Here is a 17,373-nt window from a genome sequence, read left to right on the forward strand (position 1 = left end):
AGTGTCACTTTGATGGCATGCACTGCTCTCTCACTCAATAATAATAATAATAATAATAATAATAATAATAATAATAATAATCTGAAATTTAGAAAAGGTGGCTAGTCAACAGTCTAATCTCATGTCCATGGTACCAGAGCAATGACTTCTCAATGTGGAGAATGCTACAGAAAAGAACTGCAAGAGATCTAAGGGTCAACTAAGAATGAGATGGTTGGATAATATCTATAGTCTTTGTTGGTCACACTTGGGACTCCAACAGGAAAATGTGAGGATGGCTGCTTCTAATAGGACCTGATGGAGGAGGTAGGTCATCTTCCCCGGAGAAGATGGATGGATGTCTGTATGATTGTATATTCTGTGTGGGTCGTTGCCAGTGCCACCTGACTGGCTCCCTATGCCAGTGACAGGTAAAAAACACCATCCGAATATGGTTAATGCCAACCTCCCCACCCTGACTGACTCCTGTGCTGGTAGCATGTAAAAAGCACCATCCAAATGTGGCCAATGCCAATGCCGCTTGACTGGCTCCCTTACTGATGGCATGTAAAAAGCACCGACTACACTCTTGGAGTGGTTGGTGTTAGGAAGGGCATCCAACCGTAGAAGCTCTGCCAGATCAGATTGGAGCCTGGTGCGGCCTCCTGGCTTGCCAGTTCCCAGTCAAACCATCCAACCCATGCTAGTATGGAAAACAAACGTTAAACAATGATAATGATGATGATGATGATGATGATGATGATGATGATGATGATGATGATGAATGAAGGTGGGTAATTAAGCAAAGTTCCTAATATGGATCTAGGAAATCCTGCTGGAAAGTGTAAAGACAGTGGCTTATCATAGGACACTATGGAGGTGTTGCCTGATGACTCTACCTGTGACTCTCCTAAGAATAATGGTGGGAGGAAAAGGCTGGCAAATCATCTCTGGTATTTGGACAGATTCATTTATTTTATCAAGCTCCAGAGGGATGAAATGTGAAAGACTGGAGTTGATTTGATCCAAACACTGCTGCAAACCAACAACTGAACCAAACAAAAGAATAAGATTTCCACTTACCAGTACATTTATTATCAGCTGTTAGTTCATATCCAGAACAGCATTTGCAATTGAAACTGCCAGGTGTGTTTATACACCTGGAATGATTGCCACAGTTGTCTATTTTCATCTCACATTCATCCACATCTATAGAATTCAAACAAATATAGTTATAGTGATATGCATAAATTAGGAAAAAACAATGTACATAAATTGTAAAAGTCATTTATATAATAAGCTGATTGTTACCAGTGTTATCACTTCTAATAATGTGCATAAATTATGAGAATCATTTACATAATGAGCTTATAGTCAGCAACACTGCTTGTTCCGGTAATGTGCATAAATTATGAGAATAAGTTTGAAGACGTCAACATTATCATTTCCAATTATCTGCATAAATTATGAAAATCATTTATGTAAAGTGTTTATTGTAATCAATATTATCATTTCCAATAATGTGCTGACATGTAATTTACATGAGTTTATTGTCATCAATATTGTCATCATTGACTTAACTAGTTGTTAATCTCTTAGATAATCTGGAAGGGATTTAGCTTATGGTTGATTGATACAAGAAAATTATATTTTGAATTGTCTCATGTGCTTTTGTTTGGTTGAGTTAAACATTATTCAAGGAGGAGGAGGAGAAGTAAAAGATAAGAAGAAGAAGTAGGAGAAGAAGGAGGAGGAGAACAAGACAAAGGTGAAGAAGAAAAAGAATGAGAAGAGAAGGACAGGAGGATAAGAAGAAGGAGGAGGAGAAGGAAGAGGAGAAAAGACAAAGGAGCAAAAAAGAATGAGAAGAAGAAAGGAGAGGAGGAGGAGAAGGAGGAGGAAAAAGGAGAAAAAGACAAAGGAGAAAAAAAAGAATGAGAAGAAAGAGGAGGAGGATAAGAAGGAGAAGAATAAGAAGGAGGAGGAGAAGAAGGAGGAGAAAAAGGAGGAGAAGGAAGAGAAGGAGAAGGAAGAGGAGAAAAGGAGGAGAAGGAGGAGGAGAAAAAGACAAAGGAAGAGAAAAAGAATGAGAAGAAGAGGAGGATAAGAAGGAGGAGGAGAAGGAAAAGAAGAAAGAGGAGGAGAAAAAGGAGAAAAAGACAAAGGAAAAGGAGAAAAAGAATGAGAAGAAAGAAGAGGAAAAGGAGGAGGATGAGAAAAAGAGGTGGAGGAGAGAAGACAAAGGAGAAGGAGGAAAAGAATGAGAAGAAAGAGGAGGAGGAGAAAAGACGGAGGAGAAAAAGAATGAGAAGAAAGAGGAGGGGGAGAAGAAGAAAAAGAAAAGGAGGAGAAGGAAGAGGAGGAGAAGAAGGAGAAAACGTAAGGAAGATTAACAAGAGTTACCTTCGCATTTATTGTTATTCATGTAATAGCCTTTAGGACAGCTACATTCGTAGGAACCATTGGTGTTGATACATTGACCGACTTTATCGCAATCATCTGTGTTGGTTAGACATTCATTAATGTCTGTAGAAGAGATTGAGACATTGGTAAATTAATTGAGGTAAAATATGGTTACTTATTTACATTTGATGGATAATTGTCCTCATCTTGTTTGTTGTTAACACAACGTTTCCGCTGATATACCCTCCAGCCTTCATCAGGTGTCTTGGGGAAATTTCGAACCTGGGTTCTCATTCCTAAGGTATTTTTCGATGTTGTTATTATTATTATTATTATTATTATTATTATTATTCAGGTCACTGCTTGGAATCGAACTCGGAATCTTGAGGTTAGTAGTCCGCGCTCTTAAGTTAACCCAAAGATTCTGAGCTCGATTCCAAGCAGTGGGTTGCAGATACAAATGCTACGGCAAAAACAATCAACCACCTTTTATATTTGGATGACCTAAAACTATACGCTACAAATGATAAACAGCTGGAAACACTACTACAGACAGTACATGGGTTTACCAAAGAAATAGATATGAAATTTGGATTAGAAAAATGTGCCAAAGCAACCCTGAAAAGAGGAAAACTAGTTAAGAGGAGCAACATTACACTTGATAAAGCCAATGAAATAAGGGAATTAGACCAAAGCTAGACATACAAATATTTAGGAATCAATGAACTAGATAGGATACAACACACACAAATGAAAGAGAAAATAAAGAAAGAATATTATGGACGAATTAGATCAATACTGAAAACAGAGCTCAAAGCTAAAAACAAGATAATAGGTATTAACACTTTAGCCGTCCCAGTTATAAGTTACAGCTACAATATCCTTAACTGGACACTAAATGAACTAACCAAAATAGACAGGAAAACAAGAAAAATAATGACAGGATCTAGGATGCACTACCCTAAATCTGACATAGAAAGGCTATATATACAACGTACAGAAGGTGGTAGAGGCCTTATACAGCTGGAAAACTATTATAAAATAACCACCATAGGACTGCAAAAATACCTACTTCAGAAGCAAAGAAAACTAATACAAATAGCCACAAAACACGAGCAAAACAAAAAAACCGTTTTCAGTATTTAAGGAATCTAACAAATGCAAACAAGAAATCATACTACCTAACAAATATGAAGAAGAAGAAGAAGAAGAAGAAGAAGAAGAAGAAGAAGAAGAAGAAGAAGAAGAAGAAGAAGAAGAAGAAAAGCTATAAAACAAATGAAATCCAAACTAAAACTAGAACGGCAACGGACCATGATAAAACGATGGCAAGAAAAGCCCCTTCGTGGCAAATACTGGGCTAAACTAAATGCAAAAGAAATAGACAGAGAAAAATCCCAGCAATGGTTGAGAAGTTCAGGACTCAAAGCAGAGACTGAAGGATTTTTAATAGCAGCACAAGACCAAAACCTCCCCACCAGAAATTACCAAAAACATATAATGAAAAGAAACATAACAAGTAACTGCAGAATATGTAGTGATGGACAAGAAACAATAAACCATATTATCTCTGGCTGCCCAGTCCTGGCTAAGAAGGAATATATTTACAGACACGACAGAGCTGGGACCTACATACACTGGAAGCTATGCCAACACTATGGAATAACAATAGAAAAAAGATGGTATAGGCACACGCCAGAAAAGGTCACAGAAAACGAGAAAGCAACCATACTCTGGGATATGCCAATACACACAGATAGAGAAATTAAGGCCAATAGGCCAGATATAGTTGTCAGAGATCATGGAAGAATAAAAATGCTTTCTAATTGATGTATCAATACCAGCAGATGACAACGTTTCTCTAAAAGAAATGGAGCAACTTTCAAAATACAAAGACCTGGACATAGAGGTAGCTCGAATGTGGAATCTAAAAACAGAAACAATTCCTATCATAGTAGGTGCCTTAGGTATAATAAAAAAATATTCAGACAAATACATAACAAAAACACCAGGACTTACAAATATATATAACATAGAGAAAATTGCACTACTGGGCACTGCACACATCCTACGCAAAACACTTTCAATACAGTAACCATAAGAGCATCACAGCAAACCACAGCACATACCCAAGGCACACAGAGCTGCGCTCGGTAGTGAAGTGAAAGCACCTTATAAAAATAAAACTACTGAATAATAATAATAATAATAATAATAATAATAATAATAATAATAATAATAATAATAATAATAATAACAACAACAACAACAACATCGAAAAATTCCTTAGGAACGAGAATCCGGGTTCGAAATTTCTCCAAGATACCTGATGAAGGCTGGAGGGTATATCAGCCGAAACGTGTTAACAACAAACAAGATGAGGACAAATATCCGTCAAATGTAAATAATGTAAATAATGTACATAATTCCTCATCTCTTAAATATAGAATTGAAAATATGGTTACTTTTGTAGAGGTGAACATGTTGGGGCAACTGGCACTCTACTGTGACGATGAAGGTTCAAGCTGATCTGATCAATAGAACAGTCTGCTCATGAAATTAAAGTACAGGTGGTTAGGACCTTTACAGACATGTATACCCTTAATGTAGTTCTTAGGGAGATTCGGTGTGACACAGAGTGTGACAAGGCTGGTCCTTTGAAATACAGGTACTACTCATTTTTGCCAGCTGATTGGGATGGACCAACGTGAAATAAAGTGTCTTCCTCAAGGATGTAGCGTGCTGCCAGGAATTGAACTCATGGCCTAGAACAAATGATGGAGAGAAAGAGGCCTGGGTGATAGCAGATAAGTGAGGTGTTAATGATGGAGAACAGCACAGCGGGGGAAAAAGGCGCAGAACGGAGGAGATTGGTGGGGACACAAGACGGGGAAGACAAAGGGGAATGGAACTGAGTTGAGGTGGGTGAAGAAAGGCGTATGAGAAAGATGAATGATGGGGTATGTAGTATGAGCTTATTCTACTCTTAGGTGATAAGGAAATGATAGGTGTCAGGGGATAAAATGTGTGCGTGTGAGGGGAAGGTTGATGAGGCAGAAAGGGTAGGGATAGGGGTGGGGAAGAGCCTCTCACGGACGAGCATTACCAAGGTGGTCTTAGGATATCAGTTCTCTCTGTGCTTATACTCAGTGTTAAATAGGTACATTGATGGCCTAATGGTACAACTTCAAATACACAACATATAAAGGTAGTGAGCTGGTAGAAACGTTAACAGCCGGATGGAATGCTTTGCGGTATTTCGTCCATCTTTACGTTCTGGGTTCAAATTCTGCCGAGGTCGACTTTGCTTTTCATCCATTCGGGGCCGATAAAATAAGTACAAGTGTTCTGGGTTCAAATTCCGCCGAGGTCGACTTTGCCTTTCGTCCTTTTGGGGTCGTTAAAATAAGTAGCAGTTGCGTACTGGGGTCGATCTAATCGACTGGCACCCTCCCCCAAAATTTCGGGCCTTTGCCCAGAGTAAAAAAGAAATACACAATATATAGCCTACCTTCACAAAATTCGCAGTTGGTGTTGTAGCCGTCGGGACATTGGCAGTAAAATCCATTTGGGACACTCACACATTCAGCAGGAGCTGTACAGTTGGACATTTTTTGGCAGAAGTCCTCTACAAGATGAAGGAATTGTAGCTTTAATATTTGAATTCAAAAAATAAAATGAGAGATTAAGAGGTGGTCTCACTGGCCCTGCTGGCTTTTCTTTCATCGGTCATTAACATTTCGTCATTAACAGGGTTCTCCGCAACACAACTAAACCAAGTGTGATCAGGGAGCGCGAGGTGATCAAGGCGATAGGGAGCCAGCTCGGCCTGCGCCCTGGAGACTTTTATCCCACCCTCCCCTCTGTGGACGTCTGGTCCTCTCAAAAGAAATGTGATGCCATGTTGCATGATCTCAGATGTAGCTTGATCTCAGATGAGCCATGATGATGATGATGATGATGATGATGATGATGGTGGTGGTAGTGATGGTGGTGGTAGTGATGGTGGTGGTAGTGATGGTGGTGGTAGTGATGGTGGTGGTAGTGTTGATTGCGATTGGTGTGGATGATTATGTTTAAAAGTTACTGTCATAAATATGCGTTTGTACAATCTTGTGCTAAATTTTGAAGGAAAAATATACATCCGTGGTAAAATACTATGTGGTAATCCATAATGGCTGTGTGTAATATAAATCCCATAATTCAGTTCTCTTCAATATGTGATCCATAAATGCAGAAAATAAAAGTAATTAAATTTTTGCCTTTTATAGTTGTATATATAAACTTTTAAACATCTTTTTCATATATTTTTAAACACGGAAATTCACCCTCTTTATCTCTGACGAGTGGATGTATTACCTAATAATGATTATCAAATTTAGATTCCATTTCTAAGGGTAACACATTCACGAAACGATCGTAAGATATTTTAAACTTTTAAAGTTTTTAAATAATCATACTTTATATATTTATACATCTATCTATTAAAAGAATCTTGCAAACCAAATCTCCAAACGATATATATATATATATATATATATATATATATAAATAAATAAATTATGAGTTAGAGGTTATGTTACCATCTAAGGGATAAATGTATCTGTAGGGACTACTGGTTTATTACCTCACTATGTATAGGCCTTGCTATAAGGTTAACAGTAGTTGGTAATTTAAATAGTAAAACCTTGCTTTAGTATATTCAGATAAGAAAAGGAATGGAGCAACAATTAGCAAGTAGAAGTTGATCATTGGTATTAGTTGTAAAACTACAATTAAAGTGTGACCTTTTAATACCAATGATCAAAATCTAATTGTTAATTGTTGCTCCATTTCTTTTCTTATCTGAATATATATATATATATATATATATATATATATATATATATATATATATATATATATATATTAGTTTGCTTTAAGAATGAAAGCTCTTAATATTTGAATTAAAAAATAAATTATGACCACGAGTGCAAATCCCTAACCACGGGGCCATGCATCTTCGCAATGTTTCAGATAAAACCTGAAGACACTACTCACGTCCTCCATCATATTATATTGGCTTGAACTTTCAAATAAAACCACGCTGCGTTAGTTCAACTTTGATGCTTCTTGATCTTGTGCTGTGTAGGGATAGGCATATGAAAGAAGAACCCCAACGTTTCCTTCACGTGTCATAAAAGGGATCGAAATGATGTTGCGGTAGGATTTGCACTTCGACCAGGTAAAAACCACACCGGCAACGACTACCCAAACAGACCCATAGGCTGGAGGATTATCGCCTGAGTGGTGTAAAAGTATCATCGACCAACAAATGGTGGATGCAATGACGTGCTGTTAGAATGCACGCCTCTCCCATATTTTTACTACTTCTTTATCTCATACTTACCGTAGCATTGGGTACCATTACCGAAGAATCCATTGTTGCAGAAGCAGTCGAATACACCGTCTTTTATTTTACAGGTCGCGTCTTCATGGCAAGCATGATTAGAGAATTTGATTGTGCCATTCTGTTCACAGAACGCCTTCTCTGAACAATCGTTTATTACAATTTGATCACCTATCTGAAAAATAACGACGTTTTCAGAATCAATAAATTTATCAAAGGAAACGAAAACTCTGCAAGTTATTTATAGTCCACTAATTCATACTAACACGGAAAAAGGAACGTGAAATGAACGATTGAACACGCGCGCACACGCACACACACACACACACACACACACGATGGGCTTCTTTCAGTTTCTGTCCTGCAAATCCACTCACAAGGCTTTCGGCCGGTCCAGGGCCTATAGTAGAAGACACTTATCCTAGTGCCACGCAGTGTAACCGAACCCGAATCCACATGATTGGGAAGCAAGCGTCTGTAGCAGATTCGAAACCGAATCGATGAATTGCCGAGTAAGAGTCATGGCTTAACCATAATCATTGATCAGCTAAGTTACTGACCAATCAGCGTTGAGCCATCACGTGATACAGTCTTCTAGAACTTTCTAACGTGGCTTAGATGAATTTTTGGCGCTAAAACTTCAGAATGTTGGAGGCCACCGTTACGAAAACAACATTCTTATTTTCATTTTCTTTTTTTAGCTGGAGCAAAAACGGGATGCTAATAGTTGTTTAACAACTACTTATTTAACCGAGAAGTTGGCAGCTACAGATTTGCTGTCTTGAATTTAATATATTTCTCCAATCGTGACAGTGTAGTCACGGAGCTACACTAACCAGCTATTTTGTCATAACTGCAGAGTTTATTTTTTTCCCATCTGTATAAATTATTGCTTGTATTCATCATTCATAGACCAACATGAAAAATACTATGTGCAGTAAATAAAACTTCTATTAATTGTTCACGAGGTGTTGTTCAGTTGCGCAGCTAGTAACTCAGCACAACCACATAGCGAATAAAAAAGTAAAACTCAACAACAAAAACAACAACATCTAAAAGACATCTTCATGACACGTCTTAACTACACAGTCACATAAAACCAATACACGTTATTCACATTTCATTAAACAGAGTATAAAAATCATGTTGGTCATACCGCATAATATACATCGTTGTAAACGCAACCGCAGTCGCTCGGAAGTATACATTCATTTTCTTGTCGGATAAATCCTTCTTTGCAGAAGCATCCTTCAGAACATTGTTCTTTTGAATTGTTTAATTGGTTCGCATTCTGTTCAAAGCAAGTTTTAACATCTGTTAATTTTCCACAAGTCTTCCATATTTGGTTCGGTCCACACTCCTTGTCTATATAAAAGTACAAAGTCGTATTATATATGTGTGCGTATGTGCATATATGTATGTATGTATGTATGTATGTATGTATGTATGTATGTATGTATGTATGTATATATATATATATATATATATATATATATATATATATATATATATATATACATACACATATGCATACACACATACATATAGTAAGAAAAGAATTTTAAAAAGGCGATTATTTTCGCGTAGTGAGTTGTAATGCAAAAATAAATAGGAAAATGCACACAGTTTGCATAGTTTTAATATATTTTAAATAACTGTTGTGATAGTCGACCGGTTTCACTTTCGCTAATCATGATATTGGAATTATTACAATTCTGTATTTTCTTAAGAAGATTTTAGCACATGTTCTTGTACGAGTTTGTAAACGTATCAGCATATGCAAAAAATATAAGGGCAGGTAACTGGTCATTGTTATTATTCGGGACAGGGGAGGTAATTGCACATTTTTGGGGTGAGATAAATTGACATAAACACATGAGTTAAAGTAGTGAAATAGAATATGTACAGCGATGGATATGCGATCAGTCGGAATTCGTTAAAACAGATTTTCTCTGTGGAAGGACACGTTTCTTGTTGCTAACTCTTACCTGTTTCCAAGAAAGCTATTATTACATTTCTTTGGCTAGACTACAGGGTGGGTGGAAAGTACTCTAGGATTAGAGATTACTTATAGAATTTTTAGTATCACTGAAGTCACGACGAAAACGTTTCTTAAACAGACTAATGGGAATTTCTTATTTTCTTATTGTCATATTTCTTATTTCTTATTTTCCAGATGGCCGGTCGCTTGACTTTGATGCAGCGAGCTAAGATAGCAGCACGCTATGAAGTGTGGAATTCCATTGTTTTGGTTCAGAGACGGTGGCGTGCATGGAAAGGTAACATGCAGCACTACGTCCGGAGACGATAAAATGTTATCATGCAAAGCTGATGACCACGAGCTCTGTGAATGATGCAAGAAGAGGTAGCCGTCCAACCACATCCCGATCAGCGGAGAACGTGGCAATAGTGCAGGAAATGTTTAATCACGGCCCACACAAATCAACACGTCAAGTAGCTCATGAAAGTGAACTAACAAGACACACAATACGTACGGTGTTGCATAAGGAATAGAATTTTCGTCTGTGGAAAGCCCATTATGTGCAGGAGTTAAAACCTGAAGATTGTAACCGCAGAAGTTCAGAACTCCAAGAAGTCCAGATCTTACTCCATGTGATTTTTACCTGTGGGGTTACACAAAAGATGAGGTGTAAAAGACAAAACCTCACACACTGGAGGACTTGGAGACATGGAGTGAGAAGGTTCTCAATGATATTCCAGACGACGTCCTTTAGAAGGCTGTTCATTCCATCCCTGGCCGTTTGAGGACAGTGATTGACGTCACAGGTGCTTACGTTAAAATATGTAGATTTACTTTCACTTTCTCATGTATTAAAGAGTATGTATCATTTGTTTCAATAAATTTGTAAAAGGAATATGGATTTTATTACGAATTTTTAATGCCCATTTACTTTAATGTCTATTTATTATATCCATCCTGTATATATATATATATATATATATATATATATATATATATATATATATATATATATATATATATATATATATATATGGGAGAATGTACGAAAAAAAACAACAACATACGAGGACAGGTGGTGTAAACAACAAAAGGATGTATTAGTTTGACGCTCGGGAATATAGAAAGTCTTTAACGTTTCGAGCTACGCTCTTCAACAGAAAGAATACGGAGAAAACAAGGAGAAAAACACGGAGAAAAAAAATTGAATGGTATTTGGTCAACGATTAATCATGGCATATATATATATATATATATATATATATATATATATATATATATATGCGCTAAAGCTGCAGACCATGCCAAAACAGATATTGGAGCATGATATACTTCTTGGACGAATCGGATCCTGTCAACTGCTTCCCGCCCGATGAAACACTAACGTTAAATCATGACATAATGATCTCTCCCGCTCTCTCTTCCTTTCCCTCTTTCTTTCTCTCTCTCCTACACACACATTTTCAAAAACGCTGATGAGGTAAATCGATAAGATTATGTAATTTCACAAAGCGGTTGTGTAATCCTGTTAGCTGATTTATCGAAACATGCTTTATGAAGTTTAAAATACCAAATGCATTTTCTGTATTTTTATAATTTTATTCATATTATACATACATACGCTCATTGTGGAGAAGGTCTTCTCCCCTGTCAAAACAAAGAGACCATGTGCTTTTATGGCTAAGGAGTCTACGACTCCTATTCCTAGCAATGCTGGTGCTCACTGCATCCTTGGCACTCTTAGTGACGGTGAATTATTTCCTTGTTGGGTTTAAATTGCTGCTAGCGACCTTGATTATTTTATAGTTTTCACATTGCCATTTTGGGAAACCAGTCACTGATTCCTATGTCATTCTCCATAATACTGACAAAGGAGTCGGCCTCTACCAGCTGTGATGGTGTTAGTATTACTGATGAGTATATATATATATATATATATATATATATATATATATATATATATATATACACACACACATACATACATACGTACACACACACACACACACACACACACACACACACACACACACACACACACACATACATATATATACATAATTACATATATCGCTGACCACTACACACATTTTTCTCTCCTTTTTTTCTCTCCTTGTTTCTTTCCGTGTTCCTTTCTGTAGAAGAGCGTAGGCTCGAAACGTTAAAGACTTTCTCAATTCCCGAGCGTTATACTAATACATTCATTTGTTTTCAACACCACCTGTCTTCGTCTGTTGTTTTTTGTGAATTCTTCCTATATATATATATATATATATATATATATATATATATATATATATATATATATATATACACACATACATACAAACACACACTCACACATGTCACTTGAACTTTTTGAACTTCGTAGGTTACTGACTTCGTCATTTTCTCTGTCTATTTTATCTTTTTTCTCCTATTCCTCATTCCAACATGTCTAATCACAAATACCTCCTCCTCCACCTACACTACCATCTCAAACATTAATTCACCTCACTTCTTTTCCGCTGCCTTCAGCTTTTCTCAATCTCTCCCTACTCATTAAAAAAAACACGTTTCTCCTGTCACATTTCCTTTCTCAGTCGTTGCATTCATCACAACCTTATTCCCAAAGGTGTTCGCCTCCGTTTCCACTCTACCACCCATTCTGCTTCTACCATCTTACTCACCCTTCTCTCCACTCCCTGCTGCCTTATGCATGCCCCCAACACTCAAAAATACACATCATTGACCACCTTCTCCCTCTTGCTTACTTCATTTTCTTCTCCTGCGGCACCTACACATTTTTTCTCTCTCTATTTGTTCCCTCTCAATCCTTTCTGTCACGAAGAGCGTAGGCTTGAAATGTCAAAGACTTTTCCATTCTTCCCGAGCGTTAAACTAAAATACACTTGCTTGTTGTTCCCTCACCTGTCTTCGTCCTTTGTTTTTCTTTTAAAATTTGAACTATATATATATGTGTTTTTCTCCTTGTCTCCGTATTCTTTCTGTTGAAGAGCGTAGCTCGAAACGTCAAAGACTTTCCGTATTCCCGAGCGTCATACTAATATATACTTTTGTTATTTACACCACCTGTCCTCGTCTGTTGTTATTATTTGTATATTCTCATATTCTCCTATATATATATATATATATATATATATATATATATATATATATATATATATATATATATATATATATATATATATATATATATATAGTAAAATCTGATTGCCAACATAATAAGGCAGTCCTCGAAGAAACGTTGTGACTGTTCATTAGCCCCAAGAAACATCGTTTCTAGCTGGCTATACGACACATTATCTGTGTCCTAATGTTTTCGAACAGGGAATATAAGTACACAGTTAGTGTGTCGTATAACCAGCTAGAAGAGATGTTTCTTGCGGCTAATGAACGGTAACAATGTCCCTTCCAGGACAACCATATTATGCTGGCAATCAGCTTTTTCTTTAAAGAAATATTACTGAATGTCTCGCTCTGAGAGATTTAGAAATAATATATATATATATATATATATATATATATATATATATATATATATATATATATATATATATATATATATGTATGCATATAAATATGCAAGGGATATAGATTTTAAAAATAATATTATTATCCAGCAAGAATAAAGCACCATAAAAGGTAGAATTATAAATACAAAGTGAATGCACATGAAGTAGATCATTGATAGAAATAGCAGCCGGTAAGTTATCGGTGCTATGTAGAGCTTCACTGAATGTTTACAGGCAGACATGTTTGCGGGCGGTGAATATAGGAAAATTCTGTCTTACCTCAACGGAGATCGTTAAAGGAATTGAGGATAATTTAATACTGCAGTTTCAGACTTTTCAGATCACGTTTGTAGGCACAAATCCCATTGGTCCTCTTCAGTTGAAATTTCAAAATATTCACTTCATCTCTGCTTGTTTACTGGGTTGAAAATCCCAGTCAAAGTTCGAACCAAGATCAGTGAAAAGACATGCAAGAGATATGCGGTCTTAGTAGAGGTAAGACGGAATTTTCCTATATTCGCCGCCCGCAAACATCTCTGCCTATGAACATTCAGTGAAACTCTACATAGCACCGATAACCGGGTGCTATTTCTAGCAATGATCGTACTTCGTGTACATTCGCTTTGTATTTATATATATATATATATATATATATATATATATATATATATTGCGCCCTTTTAAAGCCTAGCCATGCTCATGGGCCCGGTTTCCCGGTTTCTATGGCGTATGTATCCACACGGCTCAAGAAACAGGAAGAAAGAGTGAGAGAAAGTTGGGGCGAAAGAGTACAACAGGGGTCACCACCACCCCCTGCCGGAGCCTCTTGGAGCTTTAGGTGTTTTCGCTCAATAAACACACACAACGCCCGGTTTGGGAATAGAAACCGCGATCCTCCAACCGCGAGTCCGCTGCCCTAACCACTGGGCCATTGCGCCTCCACACGCACACATATATATATCGTGAAGGAGCATGGCTCAGTGGTTAGAGTGTCGAGCTTACGATCGTGAGGTTGTGAGTTCGATTCCAGGACCGGACAGCGTGTTGTGTTCTTGAGCAAGACACTTTGTTTCACGTTGCTCCAGTTAACTCAGTTAGAAATGAGTTGCGACGTCACTGGTGCCAAGCTGTATCGGCCTTTGCCTTTCCCTTGGATAACATCAGTGGTGTGGAGAGGGGAGGCTGGTATGCATGGGTGACTGCTGGCCTTCCACTAACAACCTTGCCCGGACTTGTTCCTCGGAGGGTAGCTTTCTAGGTGAAATCCCATAGTCATTCATGACCGAAGGGGGTTTCCTCCTCCTGTCTTTTTTCCATATATATATATATATATATATATATATACATAAACGCACACACACGCACATACACACACACACACACACACATATAAGGACATACATTTCTATATACACATGTATGTTGGCACTCCGTCGGTTACGACGTCAAGGGTTCCAGTTGATCCGATCAACAGAACAGCCTGCTCGTGAAATTAACGTGCAAGTGGCTGAGCACTCCACAGACACGTGTACCCTTAACGTAGTTCTCGGGGATATTCAGCATGACACAGTGTGACAAGGCTGACCCTTTGAATTACAGGTACAACAGAAACAGGAAGTAAGAGTGAGAGAAAGTTGTGGTGAAAGAGTACAGCAGGGTTCGCCACCATCCCCTGCCGAAGCCTCGTGGAGCTTTAGGTGTTTTCGCTCAATAAAGACTCACAACGCCCGGTCTGGGAATCGAAACTGCGATCCTATGACCGCGAGTCCGCTGCCCTAACCACTGGGCCGTTGCGCCTCCACATGCACATGTATATATGGAAAACAATATATGCACAGATGTGGTTATATGGCTAAGAAATTTCCTTTGTCGCTACATGGTATAAAGTTCAATCTCATTCCATGGCATCTCCAGCAGCTATTTTCTATCACAAGTCGTTCCATATCTCGTGAGTGAAATTTATTTATTTGGCAGAAACTGTATAGGATCCAACCTGTTTCTGCAGACTTAATCTGTAGTTAATTCAACAATATCCTTGATTCTTAAATGACTTTAGCGGACTTCACTCTGGTATCTTCGGACCATGCACCTATTCAGCGGATAACTACCTCATTTCTTAAATAATCTCGAAGTCTTTGAAAAAAAAAAAAAAGATTCACATGTTAATCTCTACTAATTTCAACAAAGCCATAAATAGAATAAAATGAGAAATGAAAAATGACTTACGGCATAATTCATGCAGAAAGACTGGTTTCACTTTCATATTTTCCTGGCATTCGACCATCAAGGCGTTCATGTGTAGACACAAGGTGTCAGTGATGTAGTTATCCATAAAACACAAATCGTACACACAACTTAATTGGAATTGTTCTCTTATCTCTTCGTCCATTATGTCAAAACATTCCTATAAATACAAAATTATATACATACATATGTATTTATTCTTCTATTTACTGTTTTACTCTTTATTCTTCTATCTACTATTTTATTCCTTTATAAACTGTGAATTCTCTGTCTAGAACTTTCATACTTACCTTGTCTCTGATGACGGAATACCCAGTGTATGGAGATGCTAACCTATCATTTGGGGTATCCCAGAAACAGCTGTAAGACATTCATTTAATATATATATATATTTACATGAAGTTAAGCATATTTAAGGTCATAGAGTGACCAATAATTTCAAATCCATAAAGCGCTTACAGAAAACTCGTCAGACTTCAATGGCTGCGGGCATATAACCTTTCTTAAAATTGGATAGAAAACCTTACGTTAGTTAATTTATATACAAAAGAATTAATATATACTGTTTGAGCCTTAAACGGGATGAGTTATCATCCCTAGACTAGTTGGATTGGCAAAGCATGGACCTAAATGGTGAACAGGGAATCTCCGCCTTTAGAATGGTTCCGGTTTACAAGTACTTTTTACAGCCTTAATCTACAAACGGGTAATCCCACGCCTGCAACAGGTAATATTTGAAATGTGGGCTGGGGTATAGATCTCTACTCTCTCCAACGCCGCCGGGAGCGCTACATCATTTGGGTTATGTGGAAAATATTCCATCAATATTGCACAAATGATGTTGGCATCAATTTAAAAATTCATCCACAACTTGGTTTCCGTGCCATCCGCCCCACTACAAAAATCGATCTCGGTACACATAACAACATTACATCACAATTACTTTATCTCAACTGGTCCAGCTCTCTTTAATACCATACCAAAATACGTCAAAACGGAAACGGATCCCATAAAATTCAAATGTTTACTGGACAAATTTCTTCAAAAAATCTCGGATCAACCTCCTACACCCGGATATGTCTCCAACAATAATAACTCTTTGCTAGAGTGGGACTTGGTGTCCCATATATGACTAAAAGACTTCACCATGTGGTGCTATCAAGTTAGACATAGCCTGGGCCTATACTGACCGAAACCTATCAGGAAGAAATCGAAATAATAATAATAATAATAATAATAATAATAATAATAATAATAATAATAATAATAATAATAATAATAATAATAAAAACAATACTGATAATACCTGAAATCCTTTGTGTATTTCACCACACAGGTAGTTTGCTAATTCCTTATTTTGTTCTGGACAGATAGGTTCGGTGGATTTTTCACAATCCTTTGAACAAGTGCTTTCAGGTGACTCTTCCAAATTGTTCTCAACAATCCAAGACTGACCAAATACTCTTGCATTTGTTGCCTGAAAATTAAAATAAGAATCAACATCAGCAACAATAAATAATATTCGCTGACAGACATCATGATTTATCAGAGAGAAAGGGGTTGTGAGTGAGTGAATAGAAGAGAGAAAAGAAAGAAAAGAAAAAAGAAATCATGATATCTGTCCCTCTCACACTATACATCCACGTGGACCATTTTCCTATAAGCTAACCATTCGATAGTGGAGGCGCGTGGCTTTGTGGTTAGGATGTCAGCATCATGATCGTAAGATTGTGGTTTCGATTCCTAAACCGGGCAATGCGTTGTGTTCTTGGGCAAAACACTTCATTTCACGTTGCTCCAGTCCACTCAGCTGGCAAAAATGAGTAACGCTGCGGTGGACTGGCGTCCCGTCCAGCTGGGGA

At 37.4% G+C, this 17,373-nt stretch overlaps 1 protein-coding gene across 1 annotated transcript in view; it reads right to left on the reverse strand.

Moving 5' to 3' along the window:
* Window positions 1-17,373, reverse strand: part of LOC106875361 (uncharacterized) — a 208,057-nt gene that overhangs the window by 14,846 nt on the left and 175,838 nt on the right. Inside the window, exons 48-54 of the mRNA XM_089348409.1 lie at window positions 16,818-16,988; window positions 15,494-15,671; window positions 8,928-9,136; window positions 7,772-7,946; window positions 5,894-6,010; window positions 2,383-2,505; window positions 1,063-1,188 (exon numbers count right to left, since the gene is read on the reverse strand). Coding sequence (XP_089204535.1) covers window positions 1,063-1,188; window positions 2,383-2,505; window positions 5,894-6,010; window positions 7,772-7,946; window positions 8,928-9,136; window positions 15,494-15,671; window positions 16,818-16,988 — 1,099 coding nt within the window. The remainder of the gene's footprint in view (window positions 1-1,062; window positions 1,189-2,382; window positions 2,506-5,893; window positions 6,011-7,771; window positions 7,947-8,927; window positions 9,137-15,493; window positions 15,672-16,817; window positions 16,989-17,373) is intronic.

Source organism: Octopus bimaculoides, chromosome 3 (assembly GCF_046866305.1).
Source record: "Octopus bimaculoides isolate indiv1 chromosome 3, ASM4686630v1, whole genome shotgun sequence".
Lineage (NCBI taxonomy): Eukaryota > Metazoa > Mollusca > Cephalopoda > Octopoda > Octopodidae > Octopus > Octopus bimaculoides.